Source organism: Phasianus colchicus, chromosome 6, assembly GCF_987193195.1.
Source record: "Phasianus colchicus chromosome 6, bPhaCol1.hap1.1, whole genome shotgun sequence".
NCBI lineage: Eukaryota > Metazoa > Chordata > Aves > Galliformes > Phasianidae > Phasianus > Phasianus colchicus.
In genome coordinates, this window is record NC_143441.1 from 11,370,634 (window position 1) to 11,397,547 (window position 26,914).

General features: G+C 44.8%; 2 protein-coding genes across 10 annotated transcripts in view; both read right to left on the bottom strand.

Moving 5' to 3' along the window:
- Positions 1 to 564: 564 nt before the first annotated feature.
- BFSP2 (beaded filament structural protein 2) lies at positions 565 to 16,235 on the bottom strand. The gene is made up of 7 exons (XM_090142437.1): positions 15,704 to 16,235; positions 9,871 to 9,953; positions 8,486 to 8,642; positions 7,007 to 7,168; positions 2,632 to 2,763; positions 1,622 to 1,842; positions 565 to 791 (listed from the first exon to the last, which is right to left on the bottom strand). Exons 1-7 carry the CDS (start codon positions 16,148 to 16,150, stop codon positions 788 to 790), a joined length of 1,206 nt encoding a protein of 401 aa, XP_089998563.1. The 5' UTR covers positions 16,151 to 16,235; the 3' UTR covers positions 565 to 787.
- A 2,727-nt stretch (positions 16,236 to 18,962) lies between these two features.
- Positions 18,963 to 26,914, bottom strand: part of TMEM108 (transmembrane protein 108) — a 237,966-nt gene continuing 230,014 nt past the window's right edge. For 8 of the 9 annotated variants that reach the window (XM_090142451.1, XM_090142449.1, XM_090142450.1 and 5 more), the window contains 2 exons: positions 20,622 to 20,776; positions 18,963 to 19,148 (listed from right to left, as the gene is read on the bottom strand). In XM_090142451.1, coding sequence (XP_089998577.1) covers positions 19,026 to 19,148; positions 20,622 to 20,776 — 278 coding nt within the window. In that variant the 3' untranslated portion in view covers positions 18,963 to 19,025. The remainder of the gene's footprint in view (positions 19,149 to 20,621; positions 20,777 to 26,914) is intronic. The other variant, XM_090142455.1, reaches the window with a different exon arrangement.

The window sequence follows — 26,914 nt, forward strand, 5'->3', positions numbered from 1 at the left end:
CTATCGCAGCTGCTGTATGCCATGTTCTCTAATATAAGCCATTTCTAAGTAGCCTTTGCATCCACTTAATAAACCATCTTATCTCTTTTTCTAAGCGTCTGTGTTGTGAAATCCTGATCCAACAGAGTGGACAATAAAAGGATGTGACCCAGACTGCAAACAAAACTCTTGTTGCTCTCCTTAACCTTCAGCTTTTCCAAAAGTTTAGTGTAGAGTCAAAGCATATTTACTAAGTACTGTTTGGATGCTTGCATTAGTGCTCTTGCCAGCTTATGCATTGCAGAATTAATTGCATCGAGTTAATGTAACAGTTGAACTGCTTGGGCCTCATTTTAACTACATTTCACTCTAATGAGCTGCTGGTCTTGTAACACGAGAGTACTTGATGTTTGTGCTGATTGCATAGTGCAGGAGTAGTCCAGTCTTAATGTATTTGTACTAAAACCAAGAAATAGACGTGGTGGGAAGTAAAGGCACTATGCTGCTAACGCAGTCCTCCTCAGCTATCACAAAAAATACTGAAAGAAAAAGTCAAACAAAAAAACTCTGATATTCTTTATTTTTATTATAATTTTAACAACATGAGTAAATTGAAATCTGTAAGCAAAGCAATTACATGAAGAGGGTCTAATAAAGTTGTTCAAGCTACAACCTACTTTGATTGTTGAATCAAACTGAATAAAGCAGGCTGCTTTGATGGGCATTTAGCTTCCAAGAACATACTTAGCAGTGACATCTTCTTTTGCTTTGAGTGGCAATGATCTTCTATAGAATGGGAATTTCATGATCAACTGAAAGTTAAAAAATAAAATAAGATTCATCATTACTACAAATAAGACAGTTATTGAACTAAGTGTTCAGTTCAGCTGGTGAAATCTCATCAGGACCTGACTGTGCAGCAGAAAATAAATCTGATACACTTTTTATTTCAGGATGAGTAAAAATTTCTTCCTGACCTGAGCAGAAGAGCAAGTCAAAATCTGGGATTCAGATCCTCAGAAGTTCCATGACTAACAGTGACTAAGGATCTTAAAACACACAAACACAAACACACCAAAAAACAACCAGCCAAGCAGTCCAATGCTGTAAAGGAGTTTACAGGCCGTTCCCTGAGGATGACTGTTAGAAATCTGAAATATGTTTCTTCAAAAAGGCTCACTAAACAGGCCAAATTTTGTTCTGAGACTTCAGGAGCAACTTATGTGATTAGAAAGGGAGCTTTCCCAGGAGGACAGCTTTAAAGTTTTGACTGTATAAATGGAAGAGGAGGGAAGGTGTAACGTACCCAAGGCAAAAAACAGAAACAACAGCATGGATGGTTTGCAGCCAGAGGCATAGCCCCCAGATGGTGCAGCTGCTGTTTAATTTCAGATTTTGTCTGCAGGGAAGTGGGACTGATCGACCTTGTGCTGTATTTTTAAACTTCATCCTTTTGTGACAGTACTGAAAAGCTGTCCTGCCCAACATATCAGGAATTTCACCACGGCTGGATTTGGGGAGTTCTTCCCCTTTGGCAGCTTCTCCAAACCTATCTACCTAGCACCCAGCTTTAAGAAACCTGCAAACTGCTCTAGTCACATTCTCTTCCCAGAGTGCCTGTGCGTGTTTCAGATGAAAGTACCTGCTTTGTTCTCCATCCAGAAGGCAGTGATATGCAGCAATGTCTTTCTCTAGCTGCTGCTTGTTGGTCAGCAGATTCTCACGATCCCGCTGCTGCTGTTCAGTTTCTGCTTTGATTTCTGCCATCTCTGCCTCCAGCTTGGAAATGACAGAGCCCAGGTTCTGCAGTTCGATCTCATGCCAGTGCTTGGCATCGTATAGGGAATTCTCCAGACCCCTCTTCTATAAGGCCAGGATAGCAGACATTAAAATAGTTTTAGTATGCATCAGAATTTTTTTTTCAGGTTTGGTCAATATCTTCATTGACTATGCTTAAGTGGCAATCGAATATTATGAGAATTCCTTTTGTTAAACTGTCTGAAAAGTGTGTATTATCATTACAAAAGTTGAACCAGTTTGGTTCCAAGGTTCTGGGCTCCTCTTGAAAGCAGGCAGAGGAGGGCAACAAAGCTTGTGACAAGGTTGGGAGTCATGTCCTGTAAGGAGGGGCTAAGGGTACTTGGACTACATTGCCTGGAGAAGGCCAAGAGGTGATCTCATTGCTCCCTGCAGCTCCATGAGGAGGGGAAGCAGAGGGATGTGCTGGCTCTGCTCCTGGGAACCAATAGCAGGATGGGAAGAAAACAAAGCTACACCAGGGGAGGCTCAGACTGGACACGAGGAAAAATTTCTTTACTGTGAGGGTGGTCGAATACTGGAACAGGCTTCCGAGTGAGGTGGCTGGTGCCTCATGCCTGTCATTGCTCAAGAGGCGTTTGGACAATGCCCTCAGTAACATGCCTTAGCTTTTGGTTACACCTGGAGAAGTCATGCAGTTGGTCTAGATGGTCACTGAAAGTCTCTTCCAGCTGAACTATTCTATGTTACAGAATACAACCTACCCAGCAATCTCAGTGAAACTCACTATTAAGGTGAGTATGGAGACACTAAAGACATGACGAGGGCATGCTCTCTACAGAAAGCGTGATGAAATCACACAGAAGATAACCATTCTAAACCAGTGTTACCTACCAAGGTTCTTAAGGACTCAGTTTCAGCTTGCAAGCTCTGAATTTTGCAGGCAGTTTCATGGAACTCGGTTCTCAGGCCCTCTACCAGTTCTTCCTCTTGGCTTCGCACTGCAGCTGTCGCTTCAGCCTGTTGCTGGTGCAAGATTATGACTTCTTATTACAGTGTACTCAAATTTTAGTTGCCTTACGTTCCAACGTGACAATTAATACATTGTTTTCAGTTTGTGGCAATTCAGATTTTGAGTTTGATTGCTGTATATTAAATTCCATTCATCATGGTTTGGATAGTTAAGTGTCTAGGCACTTACTGTAAAATGGCCTATACATGTAAGCATATATCTTTGTCTATGTCAACAAAAGCTATCCAACATTCCTACTAGCGTGTTTAAAATCACCTATGAAAAGAAAACATTGCTGTAATTATTCCTTGTCTTTTTTTTGTGGCCATACTATAACAATTTTCAGAAGTTAAGTGTTTTCACTTGGTCCATTTGATTTCAGATATATTCACACTGTCTTTTTTCACATAGGATTCTATGAATCAGAGAAGAATTTATATCACAAAAGGCAGAAAAATAATTTTCTTAATTGAGTTAAGTTATGCAATTTAATGCTCTTGTTGCTTGTCATTTTTTATATATGTTACATTCAGGTGCCTCTAATATTGCTGAAGGAAAATATACTTTAGCCAAAATAAAATTTCTATACTTCTAATGATCTTTTAAATATACTTTTATATACTTCTATACTATTTTGTGATCTAGGTTTTCAGGCTGTAGCTCTGGGCTCTCTAGCAAGCATAATTGATTCTTCAGTCAAATCCTGTATTTCTTCTTCAGATTACCACTGAAGTTAAACCATGTAAAATACTTCCATTCTACCTTGAAAATTCATTCTGGCTCTCTCCTGATTTTCTAATCATGTATACTCTTATTTTACATGTTAAGATCAAATAATAATAATAATAAAAGCCCTAGGACTATGCGCCAGAAATCATTTTTGTGACAGGCTGGAGTCATCTGTAGAACTCCTCATTTTACTGTAACATGAGGTGAATCATGGAGCTTGGTTACTGTGAATGAGATAATATCAGGTGCAGCCCAAATCTCAGCAGAGACAGTTAAGCACCAGTTAATTCCAAAATAGAATTTTAGGATTTATGAACTTGTGTTACACAAGGATGGATGTCAAACTACAGATCAAAACTGTCCTTTTCAGCAAGTTTCACAGAGCCTGTATTTTCCAGAAATACTTTACAGAGGTTGTGCTTCAAGGAGACACAATCTGTTCTCCTCAGCGGTTCGGGCAAACCCAGACCCAGATCATGGGCTGGCTACTTTGGAGTAATTTGTTTCCTGAGATGTGTTGAGACTGTAGTCTGTGAATTATGATGGTACTAGGACTGTAAATGCCTCTTTTTAATGGGAGACATAGGTCAAGAAGGATGCTTTTTCATTTGTATTTACAGCCTACACATGTTGCACAATGCCTTCCAGCACTCATTCACATTCACCTTACTGGTGGCCCAGAAGGGTGACTACTACTACTTGTAAATCCTGCTTCCTCTCACCACACGTGATGCTGGGCCTCCTGCAGGAGTTGCCCAAGGCTTATAAGGCTCCCTAACACAAGTGATGTGAATGACACAACAGGCAGATGGAGATGGCCCATCAGACCTTAAATAGGAAGAGATGCACTGGATGAGCTGTAAAGGTTTTGGTGCACACAAAGTTTCTGTGTCCTCCTTCCAGGACTGCCAGTTGAGTCATCCCAAGGAGTTCATATGGAACATGCTGCTGGGCATGAAATTTGGCTTCAGATTTGGGATTCCTTCTGCAGAGAAGTGCAGGTGTAACGTTCCTACCCTCTTCACTAGGCAGATGGTATTTTCTGGGGCCTCTGCCCTTCCTGTTCCTGAGACACTCCACACAGAAAAGCTGTACTGAATTGTGGTGCCCACAAGCAGCTGGATAATAGTAGCAGAGAATGAAATCATCCTCTGAAATCTTCAGGCCTTTAGTGCTTGAACTTCTTAGGAATGTATGGATTTCAAAAATATCTGTGCAATTCTGAGTCAGGCATTCCACAAGAGTGCAGAATCTCTCATTAATGTCTTTTAATGGAATAAAGATAATTAAAGCATGACTGGGGATAGGACATCAACATCCAGGGTCTGATCAGTTTGATATCTGTAGAGGGGTGCAGGCATTGTTAATGCTTTCACTGCTCAGGGAATGTGTTAGCAAAGCAGCAAAGGAGGGAGAAACAACTGACATAATCCATGAGATTTTCAAAACCTTTCATGAGTGATAACATGGGGGGGATGACAGGAAAAACTGTGCAATTATGTGTGCAGGGCAGAGCACTGCCATGGATCAACAGCTGCTCAAGAAACAGGGCATGCAGAGGAAGATTAAGGTCTAGGATCACTATGATAGAATTTTAACAGCATGGTGGATCAAGCTGTACAGCCTCGTGGATAAATAATGAACTAGAAAGACAGGTAACAGAGAGCAGAGATTAGTAATGAGCAGAGGACAATTCACGGAATCAAATTTCATGAATGAACAGCATCACTTCACTAAGTGGAGGTCAGTGTTGACTAAAAAAAGTAAAGAGCCATTCAGGGGAGGAAAAAAAAAAGCCAAACAACATTAAATAGCTTTCATACCTTACGAAGGTTTAAATTACTGTGTCAATTCAGGGAAAGAATCTGTGCATTACGTGCAGAGCTCAAAGCAAAGGACTGGAGTTTTAAGGTTATTTATTCAACTAAAACATCCCACATAAAACACCATTAGGTATAAACTATTTTCGTGCATAAATGCCCATGAAAACCAACCCAAAATTGCAAGTCCAGCTGGAAGAAGTAAGCGAGGCAAAGAATTGATCAGAAATTAAGGAGTTCTCATCCTCTTTCAATTGCAAGAGTGCAAAGACAAGTTTGCCACCATTTGGATGACAAAATGGTGTGACCCAGCAGCACAGGGAGGCTGGAAAAAGTTGGAAAAAGGGCCGGACATAATTAGCATAGCTCCCAGTACTTGTATAAATAGTAACAATGTGTTTATCTGGTTGAGATACAAAGCTGCATGATCCCAGTTTAATTTGAGGACAAAAAGAACCAAAGCTAGAATGTTGCACCAGAACCTGTTCAAAACCAGAACTGTTCTTCCCAGAAATCTGATATTCTGGTTCGTTCTTCCATTAAAAAAGCAAATCAAAACAAGTACAACTGCAACAAATCTTTAAAGTAAGAAGAAATCTGACTAAGGTGGCAAAGTAAGGAGGGGCTAAGCTTTGTCTGCCTGTCAGTTTCTCTGCCACATCTGGTGTTGGCCTCGATTGAAATCACAACTGTGGGATCAAATGGTCATTTTGAGCTGGCAGTTTTCTCTCCAGATCATATCTGTGAGCAGATGAAAGGTTGGAGGTATGAAGGAAATGAAGAGAATGAAGTTGTGACTGACAGTTTGCACATAAAGAGGAATAATTAGGACAGGAAAGTGGGGATACTGAAGGATGTGGGTCCTCCAGGATAAACTCCTAGTTGGCCCCTTGTATGTTCCCTAGCAGCTTCAATATCATTGTTGTCATGCAATTTGTTTTCTTCATTTTGAAAGCAGACACCCACTCAGAACTTGCATATGCCTTTGCAAATGTATTTCTTGCTTTTCTCTCTGGCATCACTGCCCCCTACCCCTCCCATAGTAACTCTGTATCAAAGGACAGATGAGATTGTGTCTTTGCTAAGTATTTCTGTAGCACAGCCATAGTTATGATTTGATGTGTCACCTCCAACTTAGCTGTTAAAATACAGGATCATGAACTTAATGCTTCAGTTCTGCACAAATACTTCAGTCAGGCAGGAAAATGAGTTATCCTTTGTGACAGAGGAAGAGCTGCATTAGAAGACTGGTTTAGATTCAGCATCAAGAGAGGAGACAACTTCCAAAGAGAATGTCTATTATCACTTTTCGTTTCCAGTTTTCCCACTGCTGCCAAAGGAAACAATTTCAAGGAGAAACACATGAGGAATGCATAGCTGTATAACTAGCGCAGAGCAATGTACTTTACACTTTTGATTTATGGGTCTCTGTACATTCTCCAGAGAAGGAATGGCACAAGTAGGGTAATAACACCTCCTGTGGAGGATGCACCAATCAAGTGATTAAGTTCATTTTTCCTAGCCAACATTGCAGAGCTCTTAGAAGTCTCCCACAAATACTTGTGATATCGGTGGCGCCATTTCCAAACAAAAACACCAAAACCAAAAACCAGCCCTTGAAGTTATTGCAAAGTGCTGAACAGATTTTAGGTTTGCTTTGAATCTCTAGATGTTGGAGTAACTTCTGGACATTGGCATCAGCGCTTACCTTGGTACGGAGCAGGGCACCTGCCTCAGCACGATTCTTTTCAATGTCTCTCTCCCAGTGGATTCGGATTTTTTCCAGTATGTTGTCCAGGCCACTTCCCAAGGGAACATCAAGTTCTTCCAGCTGAGATCCAGCAAGCTGTTTGTACAATACCTTCACATCCTTGAAGGACAGACAAAAAAAAAAAGCAAAATGGACCAGTGAATGGTAGCAGAGAGGGGTTTGAGGAAGAGCTATTTTGGTGCCACAGAGAAATTAAGCCTGGTCCCAAGTGGTGCCCCAGTGTTAGTGATTTAGCGCACTGGAGGGTTTCCTTTTGCAGTGGCACTGGCTAAATGCAGAGGGAGAGGAGCTGCTGGGAAGCTGTTGTTTTCTTTGTGCCACATGTACAGGTAGATAAGAGCATCAATGCCAACTTTATTTGTTTCACAACAAACACTAATACAAACTAATATATGGAAGTTTAAAGGGGGTCTTGTGCATTTCTTCCAATTTTCCATGTTTTCCCTCTTATCTAAAAGAAATCCCATCTTCCTTGTGGCTTACAGTGGTACTGAAGCCACTGATCACTTTCAGCAAAAAGCCAGTCCTGGGCATAGGCTCATGAAAGTGGGGAGGGGATGAAGGTTTCCCTTGACAACCCAAGCCTCCACACACCTACCAGTGTTGTGGAAATCTCATATCTGGAAAAAAAAACAGCTAAAAAAAACCAACTGAAAGAGATGTAAGGACAGAGCCTCACATCCACAATACATCCCAATTCAATCTCTCCTCTACTTTAGAATCATCAGCACAACTGCTGGCTGTCTCCTAAGTGAGTTAAGTAGCAGCTGCCTAATTGAGGCCCCATTGGTGAAGATTTGGGCCAGACCCTGAAAACCCTTGCTGAAGGGAATAAACCACAGTCATGCAAATAGTGCAGGAACATAATGAGTAACTGGGGATGTATTGCAAAGCTGGGCTACGTGCTGATCCGCCTCCAGCTGTCTGTTTCTGCTGCTTCCTTCAGTGCACTGCTCAGGAGAGGTTCAGTCTTGGGAACCAGGCATTGTGGCTCAGGATGTAGCTGAGCACATTGAGTTAGCACACAGTGTCAGCTCAGCAGGGCTGGAACCGGTCCCCTGTACAGGCATTTTCTCTTTACGTCTCTGTGGCTGTGAATCTGACCTCTTGCTGCTGGGATTTCCATATTCAGATGTTCAACCTTGTGAACGCCTTGTCTCCTATTCAGCAAGAAATGGGGTATGGACATCTGTTCTGTGCCATATTCATCAAACAGGAAAGAGTTAACACATCTATGTAACCTTATAATGCCTCAAAAGTTAGCGCTTTAAATTAACAGAGAGGAGAAAAATAGGAAGTTCCTCCCATCAGAAGATGGCAGGTGCAGTGCTGCAGTGCTTGCTCTGCTCAGTGCACAATGCCAGCCACATGAAGCAGGCACACATTAGCTCTGCAATGCCCCGAGCCTGGACTTACTTCTTCATGAGTCTTTGACAGCAAAGTTAGCTCCTCTTTCATGCTTTCTATCTGGCTCTCCAGATCCATTTTAGTTAAATTAGCATCATCAATCACTTTGTAAAGGGAATTAATTTCATCTTCCACTGCCTTTCTGAATGGCTGTTCATTTTCATACCTGTAGAGAGGAAAATAAAATAGGCACAGCTCAGCAAGAAAAATGTGCATCTTTTTAACGACACCATTTTGTTAATTAGCTCTTATGTCCCTGACAGAGGCACAGAAACACATGAGATGTGCTCTGCCTTCACCTTTGTCTCAATGTACCTTGTCATTAACTCTGGGCCTAATGAAAGACACCAGCTGGCTGCGGTAGAGCAGTGTCAGGCTGACAGCACTCCTGATAAGCATGGGGACACAAGTTGTCTTCTACTAAGCCTGATGTTTCTATATCATATGAATACGTGTGGATTTTTCTGTTTCTCAGTGTGACTGCTGTGGCAGCTGCTGCTGCCTGCTCCTCCCTGCCATACTCTCAAGTTATCAGGACATTCAGTAGAACAACAGTGTTGTGTTTCTGATTCTCTCCACTGCACACACACTTTTTTTTTTAAACTACTTAAAATACGTGTGTAGCCTAGTGGATGTAAAGCAACAAAAAAAAACCAAAAAGACAACCCTATAAACATGACTAATGCACATTCTGATGTGATTAAATAAAATAATACCTGAAGGGAGAATCAGAAGTTTAAGGGATGACAGAACTCATGGGAAATAGCTATTTGTAAATGTGCAAGTCCATTATGAGTTAAAACTAGAACAATCAGGCCCTGTAATACTTACAGAGCTTCACATGTTCATGTACATGAATATTAGGCTTTACAAACAGAAAGACTTTAGAAGTCGTTTTTCATTACTTTGGATCTTCTTTCACTATTCATTTCTCTCAGTGAAGAGAAGGAAAATAAATGCAGCCCATTTATCTTCCCTTATCTGATGTTTCCACAGCAAGGTCTGTAGTGGTGCAGTTTGTGTTTCAGGTGCTGCAGCAGAACAGTCAACAATTCTAAAACCACCACTGCAGCACTGCAAATTGGATCTAAAAATCACATGAATGCTTGCCTCTGTGAAGTATCAACACTAATCTGAACGAATACTGGCCTCTTAGGAAGAGATCAATGCCCATATATCAAAGAATAACACTACAAATGATTAGATTAATAAATATTAATCCTCAGAACCTGTTTCAAAATAATACTAGAATTGTAGTTATTTTGCTGTGTTACAACACCCCTCCCACATTAGGTGGGCTAATAGTCACTAAGCCTTACATCCCCACTGAGTAAGTATTTGCCAAGGCAAAGTGTCAGGGAAGCAGGCCAGCCGGGTGCAACCACAGGTCTTACCTGTCCTTAAAGTCTTCAGCAGAGGCCTGAATGTTCTCAGTGTGCAGCATGAGACGGGCGTTTTCAAGGACTGCTTCGCCCACCTGGAAGGGAGAGACAACACAGCTCAAGCAATTAGCATCTCACACAGGCACTACCTGCACAGCCCATCTGTCTTAAGCAGACAAACAGTTCTGATTCTGAAAATAATCTTTCAGCCTGGGGCTGTTCACATGACTCATTCCAGGTAATTTAATCAATAAGTTTTGTACATATCAATTCACAGTTTGTCTGCAAATTGGCTGTGATTTTTCACCGACACGTTCGTTGCTCCTAAAGATTCATCTTCTTGTAGAAACACATTCATCCTGACTGTCAGCTGGTCACAAGGGGTAAAATTCATTACTGCACACGGGGTATGTTCAGCATTTAAGTCCCACTTAGAGTTTCTAGATACAGTTTAAGGAGCACTTATGCAGCTCCTATTCTACTTCCCATATCAGCAGTCCTCCTCAGGGTCATCATCATCCGTGAGCCAAGGAATATTTGATGCTCGTGCCTTGAGTGAGTGGTCCTCAGCTCCCAGAGCACTGTTTTTCTTCTCTGATGGGATTGCATACGCTCTTGCTGTAGATACAAGACCTGGGAAGCAGTCAGTCTTCAAATATTATTACACCAAATGTGAAGAGCTTTGGAGAGACTGTGCAAATAAGACTGTGGTATCATTGCTATGATTCTTTGGTGTCGATATAATCCCCAGGAAGCACTTCAGGGGCAATCAAACCTAAAAGGCTTGTGACACAGAACCCTGTTGGGATTCAAGAGGGTTATATAAAATGATAAAAAAAAAGTAAAAAAGGCCACAGCCTACCCTACAGCATCACATGCACTGGCTGAAGAAAGGCCCAATTTACTATTAGGGTGACAGCAAACACTTAGACCAGGGGCTCCACAGGCCCAGCCCCCTGAGGTCTCTGCTGCACTCTGGAGGAGCTGAATCAAGTTTGAAGCCAGAGAGGCCATGATGATGGCTAGGACCAACCACCCAGGATCAGCAAGCAGCTGGAACTGGGGACCTACCTGGAAGCACACTCAGTACAGACCCAGCCCCACTGTCTGCACCTCAATTCTTTGCCTTAGGGATTGGCTGCCATGTGACAGGGTTGGCAGTGAAAGACTAAGAGTGGGAGGCTGCGTGATGCTACAGGAGCCCGTAGGACTGAGTAAACAAACATCTCTTTGGCCTGCCTGTTCCAAGAGATACATACAGAGATTTGTGTTGGAAACCAAACCACCACAGGAATAGGAGCAGATTCTTAAATGGGCCAGGAAACTTACTTGTAATCTTACTTTGGATAATTAAGTCTGCAACTGTATGGGATTGCAAATCCCTTGAAGTGTTCTTTTTCCCAAGGTGAAACACACTGTGCAATATGGGGCATCAAGGCTGCGTCCAGACAAGTCACGCCAAGTACTGCCAGAGGGATCAGTGCTGTAGTGTGATCCTCCTACCTGCTCCACAGCCTGCTGCTCAGTGAAGTGGTAGAGGGGGAAATGCAATGCTGAAACCTTGGTATGTGATAGTTAACATCAGTCATTACAAAAAGTGGTCTGCTGCCATAAATTCTTACAAACTCATGGACTAGGAGAGAGCTGGGGAATAACTTATTCCCCACATCGATGTTCATGGTGGAAATTAGCAGCACTGCACATTTTTTAAATCTGAGAAGGTACTGGAATAAAAGTAATGACTTGCTTACTTCTCACCTGCTGCTATAAGCAACAGGAAAAGGTGGCTGTACAATCAACAAACATACAATTAGCAGAGCAGCATGGTTAGGCTGGTATTCTATAGGTTGTATAACTAGAAGTACAACAGTGGAAAGAGATAACAAAAAACAAATGAAAACACTCACCTGTATCCTACGCTTGCAGAAAAAACTCCAAAGAGAGCAATCTCCAGAAAAAGACCCTTCCCCATGGCAGTCAGCCCTTAAATGGGGTCTAGGAGAGGTGCAGCCAGGCTCCACCCCTTCTGATCACACCGAATTGCTGAATCGCCTCCACCTGTGCTCCATGGCTGACTCAGTGCTTGCCTCAGGTGATCAATCAGTGCTTCAGGCCATGACTCAACAGTTCCCATACAGTGGTCATGACTAGAGGCCCATTCCTACCAGCTTTGGCTTAGCCTGGCTTCCAGAGGAAACAGAACTTGTGCCATTGCATGTTGAGCTGATGGTTTTTCTTTTATAACTTTGGGATTTCTTGGCCAGTTCCAAATGATATGATAGAGGACTGGGCCATATAAAAGACTGCAAGTTCCTACATGTGTCATGAAAATAATATCTAGACAGATGGGCTGAACTCCACAAATGTCACCAAGAGCCAAAAAAAGCCTCAGCTCAGGTCTGAGAAACCTTCAAAGCACAGAGTAATGTACAGAAGTCAGAGATGTTACAAAAGCTACAGGTGTGGGCAGAGAACATGCCTTGTGGCACAGCAGCCAGACCAGCCACAAGACCTTTACGTGCTCTCCAGCACACAGAGATGGCTCAGCTTCAGCACTCAGACCCTTATTTCCTCCTCCCTGCTCTGTTGCAGCCTCCCTGGACTCGCACTGAGCCCCAGGTACTCCCTTCTGGGGCATCTGGGGGCTTTGGGGCCATGCTGGTCTGTCCCTTTATCCCCTCGTAGGATGGAGAAAGGACCACGTGGCAGCAGCATGGAGGTATAAGTACTTCTTTGACCCACACACTGACTGAACCTTCTTTCCTCTGCTCAGTTTTAGAAAATTTGATCCCGGAATCTTTTTTTCCCCTTAGTTTTACAGAAATTATTGCATTTTGTCCTCCTGCTGCCACTCCTACATGAATGGATGAAGCTGATATTTTTCCCTCGCTCCACTCAGCATAAATAAATGCTGCCGTGCCATTTGCCCTGACCTGCCAAAACAAGTCCATTTGCCTCCAGCAGTGAGCCCACGCAGTTGCAGTATCTGACCTAATGTCTATGGAAAATGAAAGCCTTTGAGGAAACTGGGAACATCTTGCCAGCAAATTTGTACGGCGCAGTTCAGATAGATGTTAATCACTAAGTGAAGAAGTTGAGTTCAGTGCAGAATGGCTTATGGTTTGCAATGGTAGCAGGAGCAGGGAAGAGCTGGTAATTTTCCACTGCCTGCATTTCTGCCTCTATGCAGAGGCAAAATGTTTCTTCAAAGTGCTTTCTAGTGGTTTTGCTGAAGCTCTTGGGGTAACCTGTTGGTCACAGCTGACCCTCTCCAGCAGGCAGTAAGAACCCCCTCACAGACCTGCTGCTGGCACCGGATGCCTCGTGGCAACTTCAGGGTTTCACAAGATGGCACAAACCTGAACAGTGCCACAGAAATAAAAACGGTATGAAAAAAGGATTCGGACGATGGCAGTCACCACTGTAAGCAACAGAAGTGAGCTGTGTACCATTTAAATACAGCAGCGAACCTGAAGGATTATTACTCCATAAACCAAGTTTCATGAGAAATTCTAATTTACATGAGCCCTTTTACTGGCTTAAAAAGAGGAGGTGTCAGACTCCCATCTAGTGGCTCTTCCCTTTGATTTAGTTCTCCTAATAATCAACAACTAGATCCAAACACACAGCATTAAACTGATTTGCAGTCACTCTGCTGACACACATAGGAAAAGATGCAATGCAGCAGTTTAGGAAACACCCTTGCTTGTGTCTGCAGGCCGTGGGAGGGCCCTGCTGGCTCCATTTGCAAAGCCCAAAGCAGGACTGTGCTGCCTTGCGGGGCTTCACTCTTTGCCAGGATGGCAACTGTTAGAGCTCAAATACAAATAATAAAAGCTCCTTTAAGCCCCACGTTGTCTTTCTGCATTCGGATCTGTGATGCACATACACCTTCTGAAAATGTATTTTTTCAGCTCAAGTTAACACTGAATATTTGTGATACAAAACAATTAGAATGCCTCAACAGTTTTCTTTAACTTCACCTTGTAGGCGTGAAAACACAACTTGAACTTTTAGCAAAGATATCATATTTGAATAGAAGCTACTGATTCACCAGGCTGCACCAACGCCCACGTTCATCGGGTTATGTCTGGCAGCAAGAAAAACCGCGTGCTGAGAGCATGCAGACTCCATCCCTGCTGATTTGTGATGGCACTCACAGGCCAAACTTAGCCCTGATGGCTGGCAGCTTCTCATTTTAGCAGACCTGACCAAGTTTGGGAGTGCACAATTTACCACACCTTCCAAATTCTTAGCTGTGCTTTATTGATAGCTTTGCATAGTTCTGCTGTTCTTACCAATGCCTGATGACTTTCTGGATGCTGCTGAGTCCACGGCTTCAGGTGTGATAACGAGTCTCATGTGTTGATTATTCATATAACAGAAAATCATTTGGGCTTTTAATTTTGCACGTGATGCTTTCACAGGAAAACTTCGGAGCACCCTGCCTTAATCTTTCCTTCTATATGCTGAAACCATTGTCTCCAACACATTCCAATTCAAAGCTAGGCCAGACTAAAGGCTCATGATCCACGTGCTGCTGCTCAGGTTCCAAGCCCTGAAGTTGCAATGCTTTTGGCCAGCCTCTCACAGCTGGCCCTGTTTTCAGAGCCCAAAGGAGCAATGAAGGTAGCAAGAGTGGCCTTTTGTTGCACTGCCTTGGGAAAAGTAGCACCTGGATAGAGGCTGGGGAGATTGATATGTACCCTGTAAAACCTGTAATGTTGCCTGCACACAAGGTTAAAAGCTAACAACCCCACCTCACAGCTGAATGTGAAGGTGGTTGAGGTTTACGCTGTCATAGAATTGGTTATCCCACTGCACAAAGGGTTCAGACAGCATTTAAGGCATTCTGGGTGCAGCCGTGCCCTAAAAGTGCAGCGCACTAACAACACACCCTCTTTCCTAAACCAGAGCTACAACTCTGTGTTGTACACCTGCGGCACAGCACAGAAGTTCTTGGAGAATGTGAAGCTGCCTTTCAGGCCTCCTGAAGACCATCCAACAGGGTCCTAAAGGAACTGCCTTCTCTAAGACTGTTGTAAGACATCAGAGGTTACGAATGGCAAGACTATGAGCCAGAGAGCCAAGGAACTGGGACCTTCACAGAGCACTGAAGGAAGGAAGCAGAGCCTCATTCTCCCTGCAGCAGGACACCGGCAAGCAGAGACTGACTGCTTCCAGCTCCTTTACTCCCAGCAAAAGGAATCAGGAGGATGTGATCCTCTGGGGCTTGTTGCTGGTCCGCAGCATCAGTGTGAGCTCCACTTGCCACCCCCAGGCAGTGCTTCCCTTTAGAGCCTCCCAGGACTGCAAAGCATGTGCCCTGTGGGGAGGTGGGAGCAGGGGGTGGCCACAGTGGGAAGCAAAGGGATGGAGTCGCTCATTTGCTGTCATGTAATGATTATTTTTCAATAAATAGAGCTTTTGGAAAATGTGATAAAGCAAACAAGGGAATAAAGTAAAAATCTGAATTGCTAATTAACAAAAAAACTCACCAACACAACCGACAGGCTTGTAATGATATCACGATGATGGATAAGCTAATTCAGTCCTAGCAGTTTCCTTTTAATAATTTTGATGCTCAGCTTAATAACCACAGCTAAGCAAGAAAAATACTAAAGAAATCGCCCATTTCCACGAGAGCAGAGTATGGCACTTCAGGGTACATTTCAATCACTCCCATGCACAGGATGCCTCAGGCAATTCTCCTCCTTAATAAGCATTTTCCACGGCATGCTGTGAAACGATAAGGCTGTAATTATCACGAGGACAGACTTAACACCCTCCGTGTCGGCTGCACACACCAGGTTATGCCGCGCTTCTCCCCAGCCCCGCCGCTCACCTGGTGGTACACGGCCTCCCAGCTCTCCCGCAGCGCGCCCCAGCTGCCCACGCTGGAGGACTTCTTGTCCAGGTAGACTCGGATGTGCTCTTCCAGCTCCTGGTTGACCTGCTCGAGGGCCCGCACCTTCTCGATGTACTCCACCAGGCAGCCATTCAGGCTCTCGTAGGAGAGCCCCCTGCCCTTCTCCAGCCCCGTGGCCAGGGGCACGGCGGAGCAGGAGCTGCGCAGGCCTTGTAGGAAGACGCTGCTGATGCCCAGCGCTCGGCGGGACACGCGGGTGCCCAAGCTGCTCACTCCTCCGGTGGGCACGGCGCCCACGTAGACGCCGGGCGGCCTGGACAGGCTGCCCACACTCACCCGGCGCCCCGGGCCCCCCACGCTCTCGGTGGCGGAGGAAGGGGCTTGCTGCCCCAGGAAGGACGACCGGCGCCTGGGCAAGGGCATGCTGCCGCTGCGGCCCGCTCAGCCCTGCCGCCAGCCCCGCACTGGCGGGAGGGATGTGCCGAGCCCAGCAGGTCGGGGCTCGGTGGGGCTTTCGGCTTTGTGCGACGGCTTTCTGGAAGGCGGGCTTTGTGCATTGTCCAGGCGGCTGCTGGGTCAGCAATCCATTTTAGGGGAAATCTCCCTGCTGCTGCTGCTGCAAATGTGGCAGATGAACAGCACAATGGTGTTTACAGGCACAGCGGGCAGGAATTCATGACAGCGTACGTGTGAAAATGCCAGCGGTGTTTTCTGCGCTGACGCCCGGATGATCTCCTGCCCTAATCCATCCATCCCTGAATTACAAACACGCTAGCTGCTTGCTTACTCCACACAGGCCCTCCTGCAGCAAGACATTACTTCAAGTTAACTAAAACCAACCTCTGAGGCGCCTGCGGAGCTGTGGCCATGCCCAGCCCACGTTTTGCTGCTGCAGGGACTCGAATCCCTCCTCATTCTATGGACAGCTTCTGGATTTCTCGGTGTTTCGGCCTCCCCAGGGCACACGGCCCTGGCCCAGCAGTCTCAGAGCAGGGGCACGCACCCTTCACATCTCTGCTTGACTTTTAAGTCCAAGCACAATGAGATCGCTGGAGGCCAGGTTGGCACTGCGCCTTCGTGTGAAGCCTGTGGACACCACAGCATCTCACAGCTCTGCATGTGGCTTTGAGTACTTTCTGGGTGTTGTGGACTGAGGTTTCCAAACAAACTGGGCTGGCTAAAGAGAGTAATCCTCCACCAAGTTTGTATATTCCAGTGACAACTTGATTCATTGCTTTGCCAACTTGTTCTCTCCTTGCACCCTCTTTTCAAAATACCCAGTAGCTGAAGATGAAGGCCCCCATTTGATTGCTTTTGCTCTTTGCAAGATGCTCAGGAAGCCTTTACTCTGTCACCTGCCAGCAGATTGCAGGAGGCTTTTTGGTATTCCATCAGGAGGATCACAGGTACCTCACCGCATGTTGCTTGTCCCACATCTTCCCTCATGCCTGTCCCTGTCCACACAGAGTTGTCTTACTGCCTGCCCTGCAACTTCTGAGGGAAGCGGTGCATCACTCTGTGATTCTGAGTGGAAACATCCAGTTTCAATCTCTAACGTTTCAATTGCATTACCTTAGGAAGCCTGGGGCCCATATTCACATCTGTGCTTCAGCACAGAAGAAATGCATGTGTGGGACAGGGAGAAAGAAAGGGTGAAGATGCCTTTATGGCCCCCAGCCCCTGAGGGAGCTGCATCTTGGTGCAATTCCAGCCATCACATAGTCAATCTGTCAGCTTGCTCTGGGGATCCACAGACACTGGGACTCTGCTGACAGGTGGTACAGCTGCACCAGATGTGTCACAGAATTCCCTTTTCTGTTACTAGATGTGGCTCACTTGAGCAAGGCATGTGGTTAGCAATGCTGCTCTGACCTTGCCTTGCCCGAGGTACCTTTTTACTGATAACCTCATGCAGCTGGTGGTGCAAAGCAGCCAGCCAGAGCATGGGGTAAGCTCTGTGCTGCCTCATAGCCATTCTCAATGAAGGCAGGAGTGAAGGAAGAAAATACTCTACAAGGACCAATGGCCAAAGATGGAATGAAGAAGGCTGAGGCCTCAAGGGACAGAAGCCACTCCACTTGTTGAGCAAAGTGAGAAAGGCAATCTGCAGAGCAAAACCAAAAATTGGCCCCGTGGTAACAGTTCAGGTTTACTTGAAGAGAGAACATCGATTTAGCAAAGTCATTCCACACTCCATGTTACCCTCTGCTTGTAATGGCCCATTTCTAACCCATCATTTAAGGTTCATTCGCCTTTCCTATTCCCAAACTACTATTAGAACTTGCAATCTGGTGCTTAACTGGGTAGATCTGAAGTGCCAATTTGCTCCAAACACTGCAGAGATTTCTGTTCCTATGAAGGGGACACTCTACTTGCCTTCTTTGGAGGTTGTTTGCTCTGTGGGAAGTAATTCAGGACTCTTTGGGCTGGAGAAGAGCAGCTGCATGTCCAAAGTGTAATTGTTAGCGCATTTATGCAGGAAAAAAGGCCATTCTGGTCTCTGCTCTTGTAAAACACTTTCAAAGTGAAAACTAGAGCTCAAGTCTTCCTATCTAAGAGAGATAGCATAAAAATGTCACTGGGCAATGTTACTACCCAGGTGGGTTGCCCATCTCCCGGACCCCATGGGTGTGTTAGTTCATTCATCATCCTGCTCTGTCCCAGCTTTCCTGCTCTCTGCCTGCTGAGTTTGCAGACCCCAGTGGGATTCAGACTCTGACTCATCCCACTGGGTGCACAGGCAGAACTGGAGCCGCTGGATGCATGACAGGTATGTGAGCCACATGGATTGCTACTGGAGACCAGACTGGTCCTGCTCTGCCTATATCCCAGCCTGGCAACCTAAAGGAGTGATCTGAGCCAGCTGGCTCAGTGTAGGGAGGGGATGGTCACCAGGCAGGAACACACAGAGAGACATCATATAACTTCAGATTGCTCCGAAGCCACTGCAGGATGCTGTAGCAAACACACTGCCTGCATCAGAACCGGCTTTACCCAGTGTTCTTTCAGGCCAAGCAGATTTAGCAACAGGTTGTAAAGGACAGGGAAGAAAGCAGTCAATCTGACAGGTGTTTTGCTTAGAAATACCTTTATTTTATAAAGCCACAGTTTGTTCTGTAAAGTTTTACCACACTTATAAAAAAGGGGTTGACAATTCTGAAGGGAAAAAAAAAAAGAAAAGCTGAAAACATTTCTTGTAATTCGGGGTTACACAAAGGTTATATTTATAATATATATATATTTATTTATAATTTGGAGACAGTAGAGATGAAACCGCGGGAGGAGGGCAGCCGTGGGGTCATATCTCAGAGACTTGCTCGTGGCCCACAAACAGCGTTTCCTGACAGAAGGGGTTCACGAGGACCATCCCGCTGTCGCGGTAGTCGCCGTTGGCAGGGGAGCGTGGCTCGGAGAGGTGGTCCTAGAAGGGCAGAGAGCAGCATGAGCGTGTCGCACCATCACCCTCCGGAGCACACAGAGCAGCCCGCAGGCATCAGAAAAGGGCTGTTCCTTCTGTCTTGGGGCACTCGGTCCCATCCCACAGAAAATATCTGAATTGTGGGGGGCTCCAAAAGGAGAGCTAACGTCAGAGAGCCAGTTCTGCAGGCAGCGGGAGCCGTGCGTGAAGATAATCACTCACTGCTCTGATAATCCTCTTTTCTCTGATAATCCTCAATTTTGCTGATAATCAGGCTGATTTTTTTCTCAGTAAGGGGACCCAAAAATCAGACACACCAAACCAGTGTTTGACCTTCCACTTTTCTTTTTTTCACTTTCATGACGTGTTCCCATCTGACAGCGCGGCTTAACTTGTGAAAGATGCATTTGCACTACTTTTTAAGGTCAGACAACCGAATAGATGGCTTGAAGCTACCAGTCCAGTAGCATTCCAATCAGTTTAAAATGACTCACATGGCAGCTTCTGGAGGCCACGTGAATGGTCCTATCATGTGAAAGCTGCTGCTTGCTAAGTCTAGACCAGAATCCTGCTTTAGCAGGAGCTCCATGATTGCCAGCCAAGTGGCATTGATGAAGCGATCGTGAGTGCTTGTCTTGTCACATCTCCGAGTTTTCTTTCTGAACACTTTTTTATTTCAATTCAGTGAGTTAGTTAGCCAGCTGATCTCTTGAAAATCACTTCAGCATAAGCTCAAACTCTTCACTGTTTCTAAGTTTTAAATACCTTTAAACTAAGCTAAATTATTCTTTTCTGATTCTGAGGCCAGCTAGTATTTCTATCAGTAGGATCACCTGCCCATACAGGAATATTACCAGTGAACCAGAAAGAGCCCTTCAGGAAAGACTGAGGAGTGTGTGCCAGCCCTATACACTCCCATATGCTGATGTTTGGATCACCGATGTACTGGAGGACTCACTCTCTGAACTGGTACTTGAAAAACTATAGGCTTATGTATTATTATTTATTGCACCTTGTGATAGACTTGTTGGAGAGAGGTTGAAGCTTTTTGAAAAACTGTTTCCCTGAATATGCGTAGGTATTTCATAGAATCATAGAATCATAGAATGGCCTGGGTTGAAAAGGACCACAATGCTCATCTAGTTTCAACCCCCTGCTATGTGCAGGGTGCCAACCAGCAGACCAGGCTGCCCAGAGCCACATCCAGCCTGGCCTTGAATGCTTCCAGGGATGGGGCATCCACAGCCTCCTTGGGCAACCTGTTCCAGTGTCTCACTACCCTCTGTGTGAAAAACTTCCTCCTAATATCTAACCTAAACCTCCCCTGTCTCAGTTAAAAACCATTCCCCCTTGTCCTATCACTATCCACCCTCATAAACAGTAGTTTTCAAGGCTTTATTAATATGACTTCCTTTCCTTTTCTCCCATTATGGCTTCAGTTACTGTTTTCAAGCACTAATTATGCAAGTGAGGTACCTCTGATGTTTCCAGGGACTGGATCTCTCTCGGTAACTCCACAGCATGCCTGTTGAAGTAGTCCATGGTAATAGCATTATTCCAATAGCTCAGATTGTTTTCTGGGTTGGATGTCTTTTTCTTTCTCCTCATGCAGCAGACTGTCAGCAGAACTGCTGTCAACAGAAACATAAAAAATTGGTTATTTCCTTTCAAGAAGGACTCATCAGTAGTGGGGCTTAAAGCTTCTTAAGGAGAGAGCTGGTGACCTTCATTCATATAGCTGACCCTCAGTTAGATCCAGCTCCCTAACAGAAACCACACAGTTAAGTCAGGATGTGGCCCAAGATGAGGCTTTGGGCTTGGCAGGATACGTACTTTTCATTTTCTTCTTGACGTGAGTTTGTAAACCTTCTGATGTGGCTGCCTGGCTAATGAAGAAGCTCTGGTGTTGTAATGGATGGCATTTTAACACCTAACCAGGGACTGACAGACCCTCTTGGACAGAGGACACTCCACAGGGACTGCAAATGATACCTCTACATAGATGTCTTCTGTTTCTGGCATGTTCAGACTCTGCAGTTGTGAGCAGAGGGCAGTGACAGACACTGGCCCATGGCTCAAATACCAAATTCACAAATGCATGTAGTTGTATATCCTCAATATCCAAAGCCCCTGCTGCTGATCCCTGCCCCAGTACCTCACATACAGAACATGGAGCATGTGACCACGCTCCAAAACAGAGACCAGCATGGGAGCAGAGGAGATCCTGTACAGGATGCGACAGCAACTGAGGAGGGTTGGGGATCCCCTCTGATGCCCACCTTGTGTAGCTGACATTTCCAGGGTAGCCCTGGCCCAAGCCAACCAGAGCTGGGATTTTCCTGCCTGTCTACATCTAGATGGCGGCAGTGGTGCCAGAGTCTGCTTTCTGGAATTGCTCTCATTTTGATCATCTCTGTTGCAGTTCAGTTTTGTAATCTCAGGGATTTTACGAGAGCTGGGCAAACCCACTGTAACAAACTTCCTGCTCCCACTGGCCCTTGCTCAGGCAGAATTTAGGTGCATACAAGGGTTTATTCGGAGGGGTGACGCAAAGCTTGGTGTGCTTATTTTACACCTGTGGAACAAATTGAACATTTGGGCTTGTAATCTACCTGATTTATACAGACAGACAGGTAGCTGGGTGCATACTCACTTTGATTTGTACCTGTGAAATAGGGAATGCCCTGCTGTAAATTCACTCCATATTTTTTAAACCCCTCATGATAGAAAAGGAGAAAATATTCACGAAGCAGGAAAATATATTATTTTCTCAGCTACAGCTAAAATTATTTATTAGAATTATAGCCTGGGGAAAGAAAAGACTGCAGAGAGGTCAGAACTGCCTTGTATGTTTTGACAAACATTGCAGCTACCCATATGCCATGGATCTAATTTCATCTCCCATCTATTCACATAAAATGGCAATGCGAAATTGCAAGGCTAGAGCTCTATTTAAAACAAAAGAATAAGCTACTAAGGAAAAATGGTAATAGGTTTGAGTCAGGCAGTTCATGTCTCATTCAAAGGGAAAGGTGAGCTTATGCTATAAATCATCTTACAGAATTAATGGAAAAATCTCCTGCACAATTAAAAAAAAGGTGGCTATTATCAAACTTACTATTATCCAGTCTGGGTAACAGTCAGCAACTGGTGCTGCTGAGCCCATGTGCAGGCAGCCCCCTCCTTGCCAGCAGCACTGCTCTCTGCCTGGGGAAATGCTCAACCTCCCCAAGGGCTGCATTTTCACCCCATGCTTTGCTGGGGCCCAGGAGGCTGCTCCGAGTCCCAGCCTAGCCTGAAGCCTTGTTAGGATGAGAAAGTGAAGTGGGACACACATTTCATCCTCCCAGTGCTCTCCGAGGCACACCGCCATTCTGAAGTTGCCCGAGGAGACGAGAGCCCCAGGAAAGCACTCTCTGTGCAAATATTTTGAAAACTCAAAGTTTTACAGCTTATAAAATATTGTGGTTGCTGACAGGGAAGGATTGGATTTAGGTTTTAGGAGCTGCAAAGCCAATGACATTAAGTCGAGGGAGGTCTCTGCTCCTTCCAGCAGGAAATGGCCTTGCCGTGTGAAGATGTTTGCCATATAGCAACTGTGCTCTCTCCCTTAATTATGCTCTTGGCCTCCAACCTCAGTGCACAAACAAGCAAATGGATGAAAGACTGTAGAAAATGAGTTCCCGAGCTTCCTCAAATCTAACATATTCTAGCAGAAGGCTGTCTGCCTAAGCTGCTTCAAAGCAGAGGAGACTGGGTTTAAGAGGGAGAGAAAGGACAGCAGGGCTTGAAAGGAGGGTGTTCCTCTTTCTCTCAAATTAATTAACCTTCTTACAGCTGATTTTAGTGAATCTAATGTAGCTCTTAGAACAAAAATAGGAATGGGGTACAGTTCACCTATTTTCTTGGATATCTCTTCAGTCCCATAATTAGTATTATGTCTGTTGTAGAAAACCTCTTTCCAGGCAGGCAGTTGTGATGGTCAGCGAGGACATGCTAAGTGGATGATACACAGAAAGGGCAGAGATGGTTTGGAATGGAAAAATGGCAGTAACAATACAAGGGAGCTGGAAGAGGAAAGCTAGCTGCAATTCCCCTCCTATCGTCCCTGTTAGGATATTCCCCTGGAAGGATGAGAAAGTGCTGCTGTTCAGTGCTGCACATCAACTTTTCCTCAGAGAATGATGCCCTTTGGGCACAGAAAACTCTAACTTGGGTGTTCTGACACTCACCTGAATCCTTCCTGGGGTCAGGGAAGCTGTACTGACTTTTTGCTTTGGCTGCTCCATTTTGCAGTTAATCCCAGGTGCCACGAGAAGGACATCTCAGTGATGCCCCTGGGTCAGCCTGAAGCCCCCTGTACAATGATTACTATACATTTAGGAAACGTGAGGAATTTTGTTCAGAGAGCTCGGAAGCATTCTGAATATGTATCCATTGCCCCACTTCTGTTCTGGAGAGAGAAATGTCAACATGCACATTCAGGGGCTGAGAGATGCTGATGCACTCCAGCTCTGACACCAGCTTCTATCTGGTCCTAGAGCAAATCGTGTCAGCACTATCTGATCCCTTACCTCCGACACAGGACATGATGTATCCCACAAACAGAAGAAATGGGATTCTCACACTGTTATAAGTTTCCAGGCTGGTAGGAAGCACACAAGTCATCTACTCTCACCTGCACAACACCTGCACACCAGGAGACCTTTGCCTGGTGACTTTGGTCCCCTGCACATAAGCTGTATGTCAGATACAAAACAACAAAACACAATGCAGGAAAACAACCCACTTAGTTTTAGGGTCTGGAGTGACTGCATTTCCATCACATTCCCAATAAGCTTGTTCAATACTTAATAACCATCATGGAAATGTGCTTACATTTCCCTTGTAGGCTGAGCTCCTCTGGCTTCAGCTCCACTTTCTCAGTCTCCTTTTGCCTTTTCTCCTTTATTAAAAGCCTCCGCTATGCCATCAGCAATGTCTGAAATGCGTGGGCAACATCTCAAACCTGTGGGCTTAAGCCTTTGCCTGGACTGTGTAATTTCACAAGTGGAGTTACGTTAAATTTCTCAGCTCCTGAATCATTCATGTGGCTCCTATCTAAACTTCAATTTTATTTTATTTTATCTTTTAAACATAAACTAGAATTATACACCATATTCAATAGTGCCTTCATAAAGGCATCATAAGGAAATCATACTAACTGCCTGCAGTTATCTGGTAGCCTTGTGTCTATTCTTTCAACTCACATAAACATGTTACCATTCCTATATAGCTACATACCCCCTCCACATACTCTTTGGCTCCACATTAAACACACTTGAATGCTGAAAGTTAAAATTCAGGAAATATTCAGACTGTGGGATGTTAATTTTTTTTCTCCCTGTGTCTGTAGATCATAGATAAACACAGCTTATAAAGAACCCTCACCTTGATAGCTAAAATAGCATTTTATCCAGATTTTCTTCCTTTTTCCTCATTTACTGTGACTGTATCTTAACTGCCCATCATTAAGCACCTCCATAAAAGCGTGCCTGTCACTTAGGCTGTCTACAGCACTACAACCTCAGCTGTGTTGCAGGTATCCCAATGGGTTTTGTTACTGACCACCTGGAGACAGGGGGTCCTCTCAGGCTGGGTCAGAGCTCACCCTTCAGAAGACTCAGTGCTCATTCTTCAGACCGGGGAAGCAAACATTTGCAGTTTTTGTGACTGAGAAAGTGGTTGAGATGATTTTGGAAAGTGTCACAGTGTGTGAAATGCGACTGCATGGGGTTAGGTCCAAGGCAGATCTTCATCTATTCTTTGAGTTCTGCTGATGTTTCCATTTGAGGCTCAGCCTTTCCCTTGTGTTTTCTCACATCAGCAGAACTGACGGACTGAATTGACTTCCGTGCATCTGATTTACAGGTTTCAATTCTTCAACATTTTATTGTGCCAGTCTGTAAGTACAGAGCTCTAAGTTCTGGGAGCCCAAGGAACCGTGCCAGTGAGTTTTAAAACAAGTTCATATGGAGCCTCGTTCTGCATTGCAGCCACATGTGAGATAGGGGCACACACACGTGCAGAAGAATGTTCAAGGCTGTCTGAAGGCCACTGCGAAACTAACTGCAACTGTGACATGCAGAAATTGCTGATATCAGTGTAATACAGCACTTCGCTTTTCTGGGAACATAATGATACACTACCCTTCAGTTTTGCAGCTCTCAACTGGAGCAAGCAACATCACTCTCATTATTCATACCACAGAAATGAGGTACCGAAAGGTGAGATGATTTCCCCAGATTCACACAGCAGAAGTGGCACGTTCATTCCTATTCAAGCCATTACTTATCTGCTTAGAACGTGAAGGCTTTTCAGTGGGTCTCAGAAACCCATGCATCTTTATGAGGACTAGGAGGCGGCTGTGTGGAGGCTGTTCCTGCTTAATGCAGCTCAGGTATGCAACAGCACAGGGCTGGGCCACAATGCCCTTAACACTTCCTCTAGGCAGCATCCCAAGGCAGGAGGACAGCGTTTTCTCAGCCAATGCTCACCACAGCTGTGAAGACCTCTCACTTAAAACACTTCCATTTCTTGAAGAAGACACGAAACCCAAAGGGCTGTGCTCTTATCTGTCTCTTAGCATCCAAACCAGAAGTGAGGAGCGATGGCAGCATGGCTGTTTCTTCGGCTGTGAGCTCTGTGCCCTGGAGGTGGCGGCAGTCCCCTTCGTTGTGTACTGCTGCACACCGTGTGCTGAACACCAGGCACTGTATGCTGTATGTGCACTGTATGCCACAGAAAACGTGTATGTGCCTGTCTACCATGCATTTTAGCTCTGAGCATCCCCAGACTTTAAAAGGTGAGTCCCACTGAAGACCCAGAAATTTGTTCTTGAAAGCAGGACTTCAGTATCTGGATCATGTAAAAACTCAGTTGTATTACAGCTGGTATAGGTAGCTGACAAAACAACAATTACCTGTTCTAAACTACAGCTTACAAGTACAAGCAGGATAGATGCAGCCATACAAACACCTACCATTTATGACACAATAAGAAGAAAAGTTCTCACCATATAATGAGCAGCAAGTTAGAAATCATGCCAACAGACTCTTAATCGTATTATTAATACCTATCCTGAGTTATTTGCTTATGTTTGCCACAATACAAGAAGGGACATACACCAATGGTCACATTGGTCACGCTTCCTCTGCTTGTGCTGCATGGCATTACAGGTTGCATTTTGCATTTGGATGCACTCTACTCAGATCAGCTTTCTTTTTCAGTACTGGCCTCAAACATAATGAAGGGAAGAATTTATTTATCCTCTATCTCTAGTGATTGATAGACAAAGCACTGTTCATTAGGTCATCTAATATTCTTATTTTCACACTGTACATGCTATAACACACTTTCTCTTCTCCATCTTTCGTAGAAGTATACATGCACACTTGTGCTTTTGTTTAACTTTGTTTTGATTGCCAATCTTTTAGATTTAAGCCTTGTTTTGACCAGTGGTTTAACCACGTTGGCAATAGCAGGACTGATGGCCCCAGGGGCACATGCTTGACAGATGTGCTGAGCCAATCCAATAATTCTCAGCTGCCAAGAGTATTGGTCCTGCTTTCTTTCCAGGTGTGCACCCTGTAGCTCGTCTGCTCCAGATTTTTGCTTACTGACCTGCAGGGAGCTGACTCAGCCCACTATGTGCACAAAGTGAATATTTTTGACCACTTGAGCAACCTGAAAGTGGCTCAGAGAGGTGCCAGGTGAGGACAGCACTACCC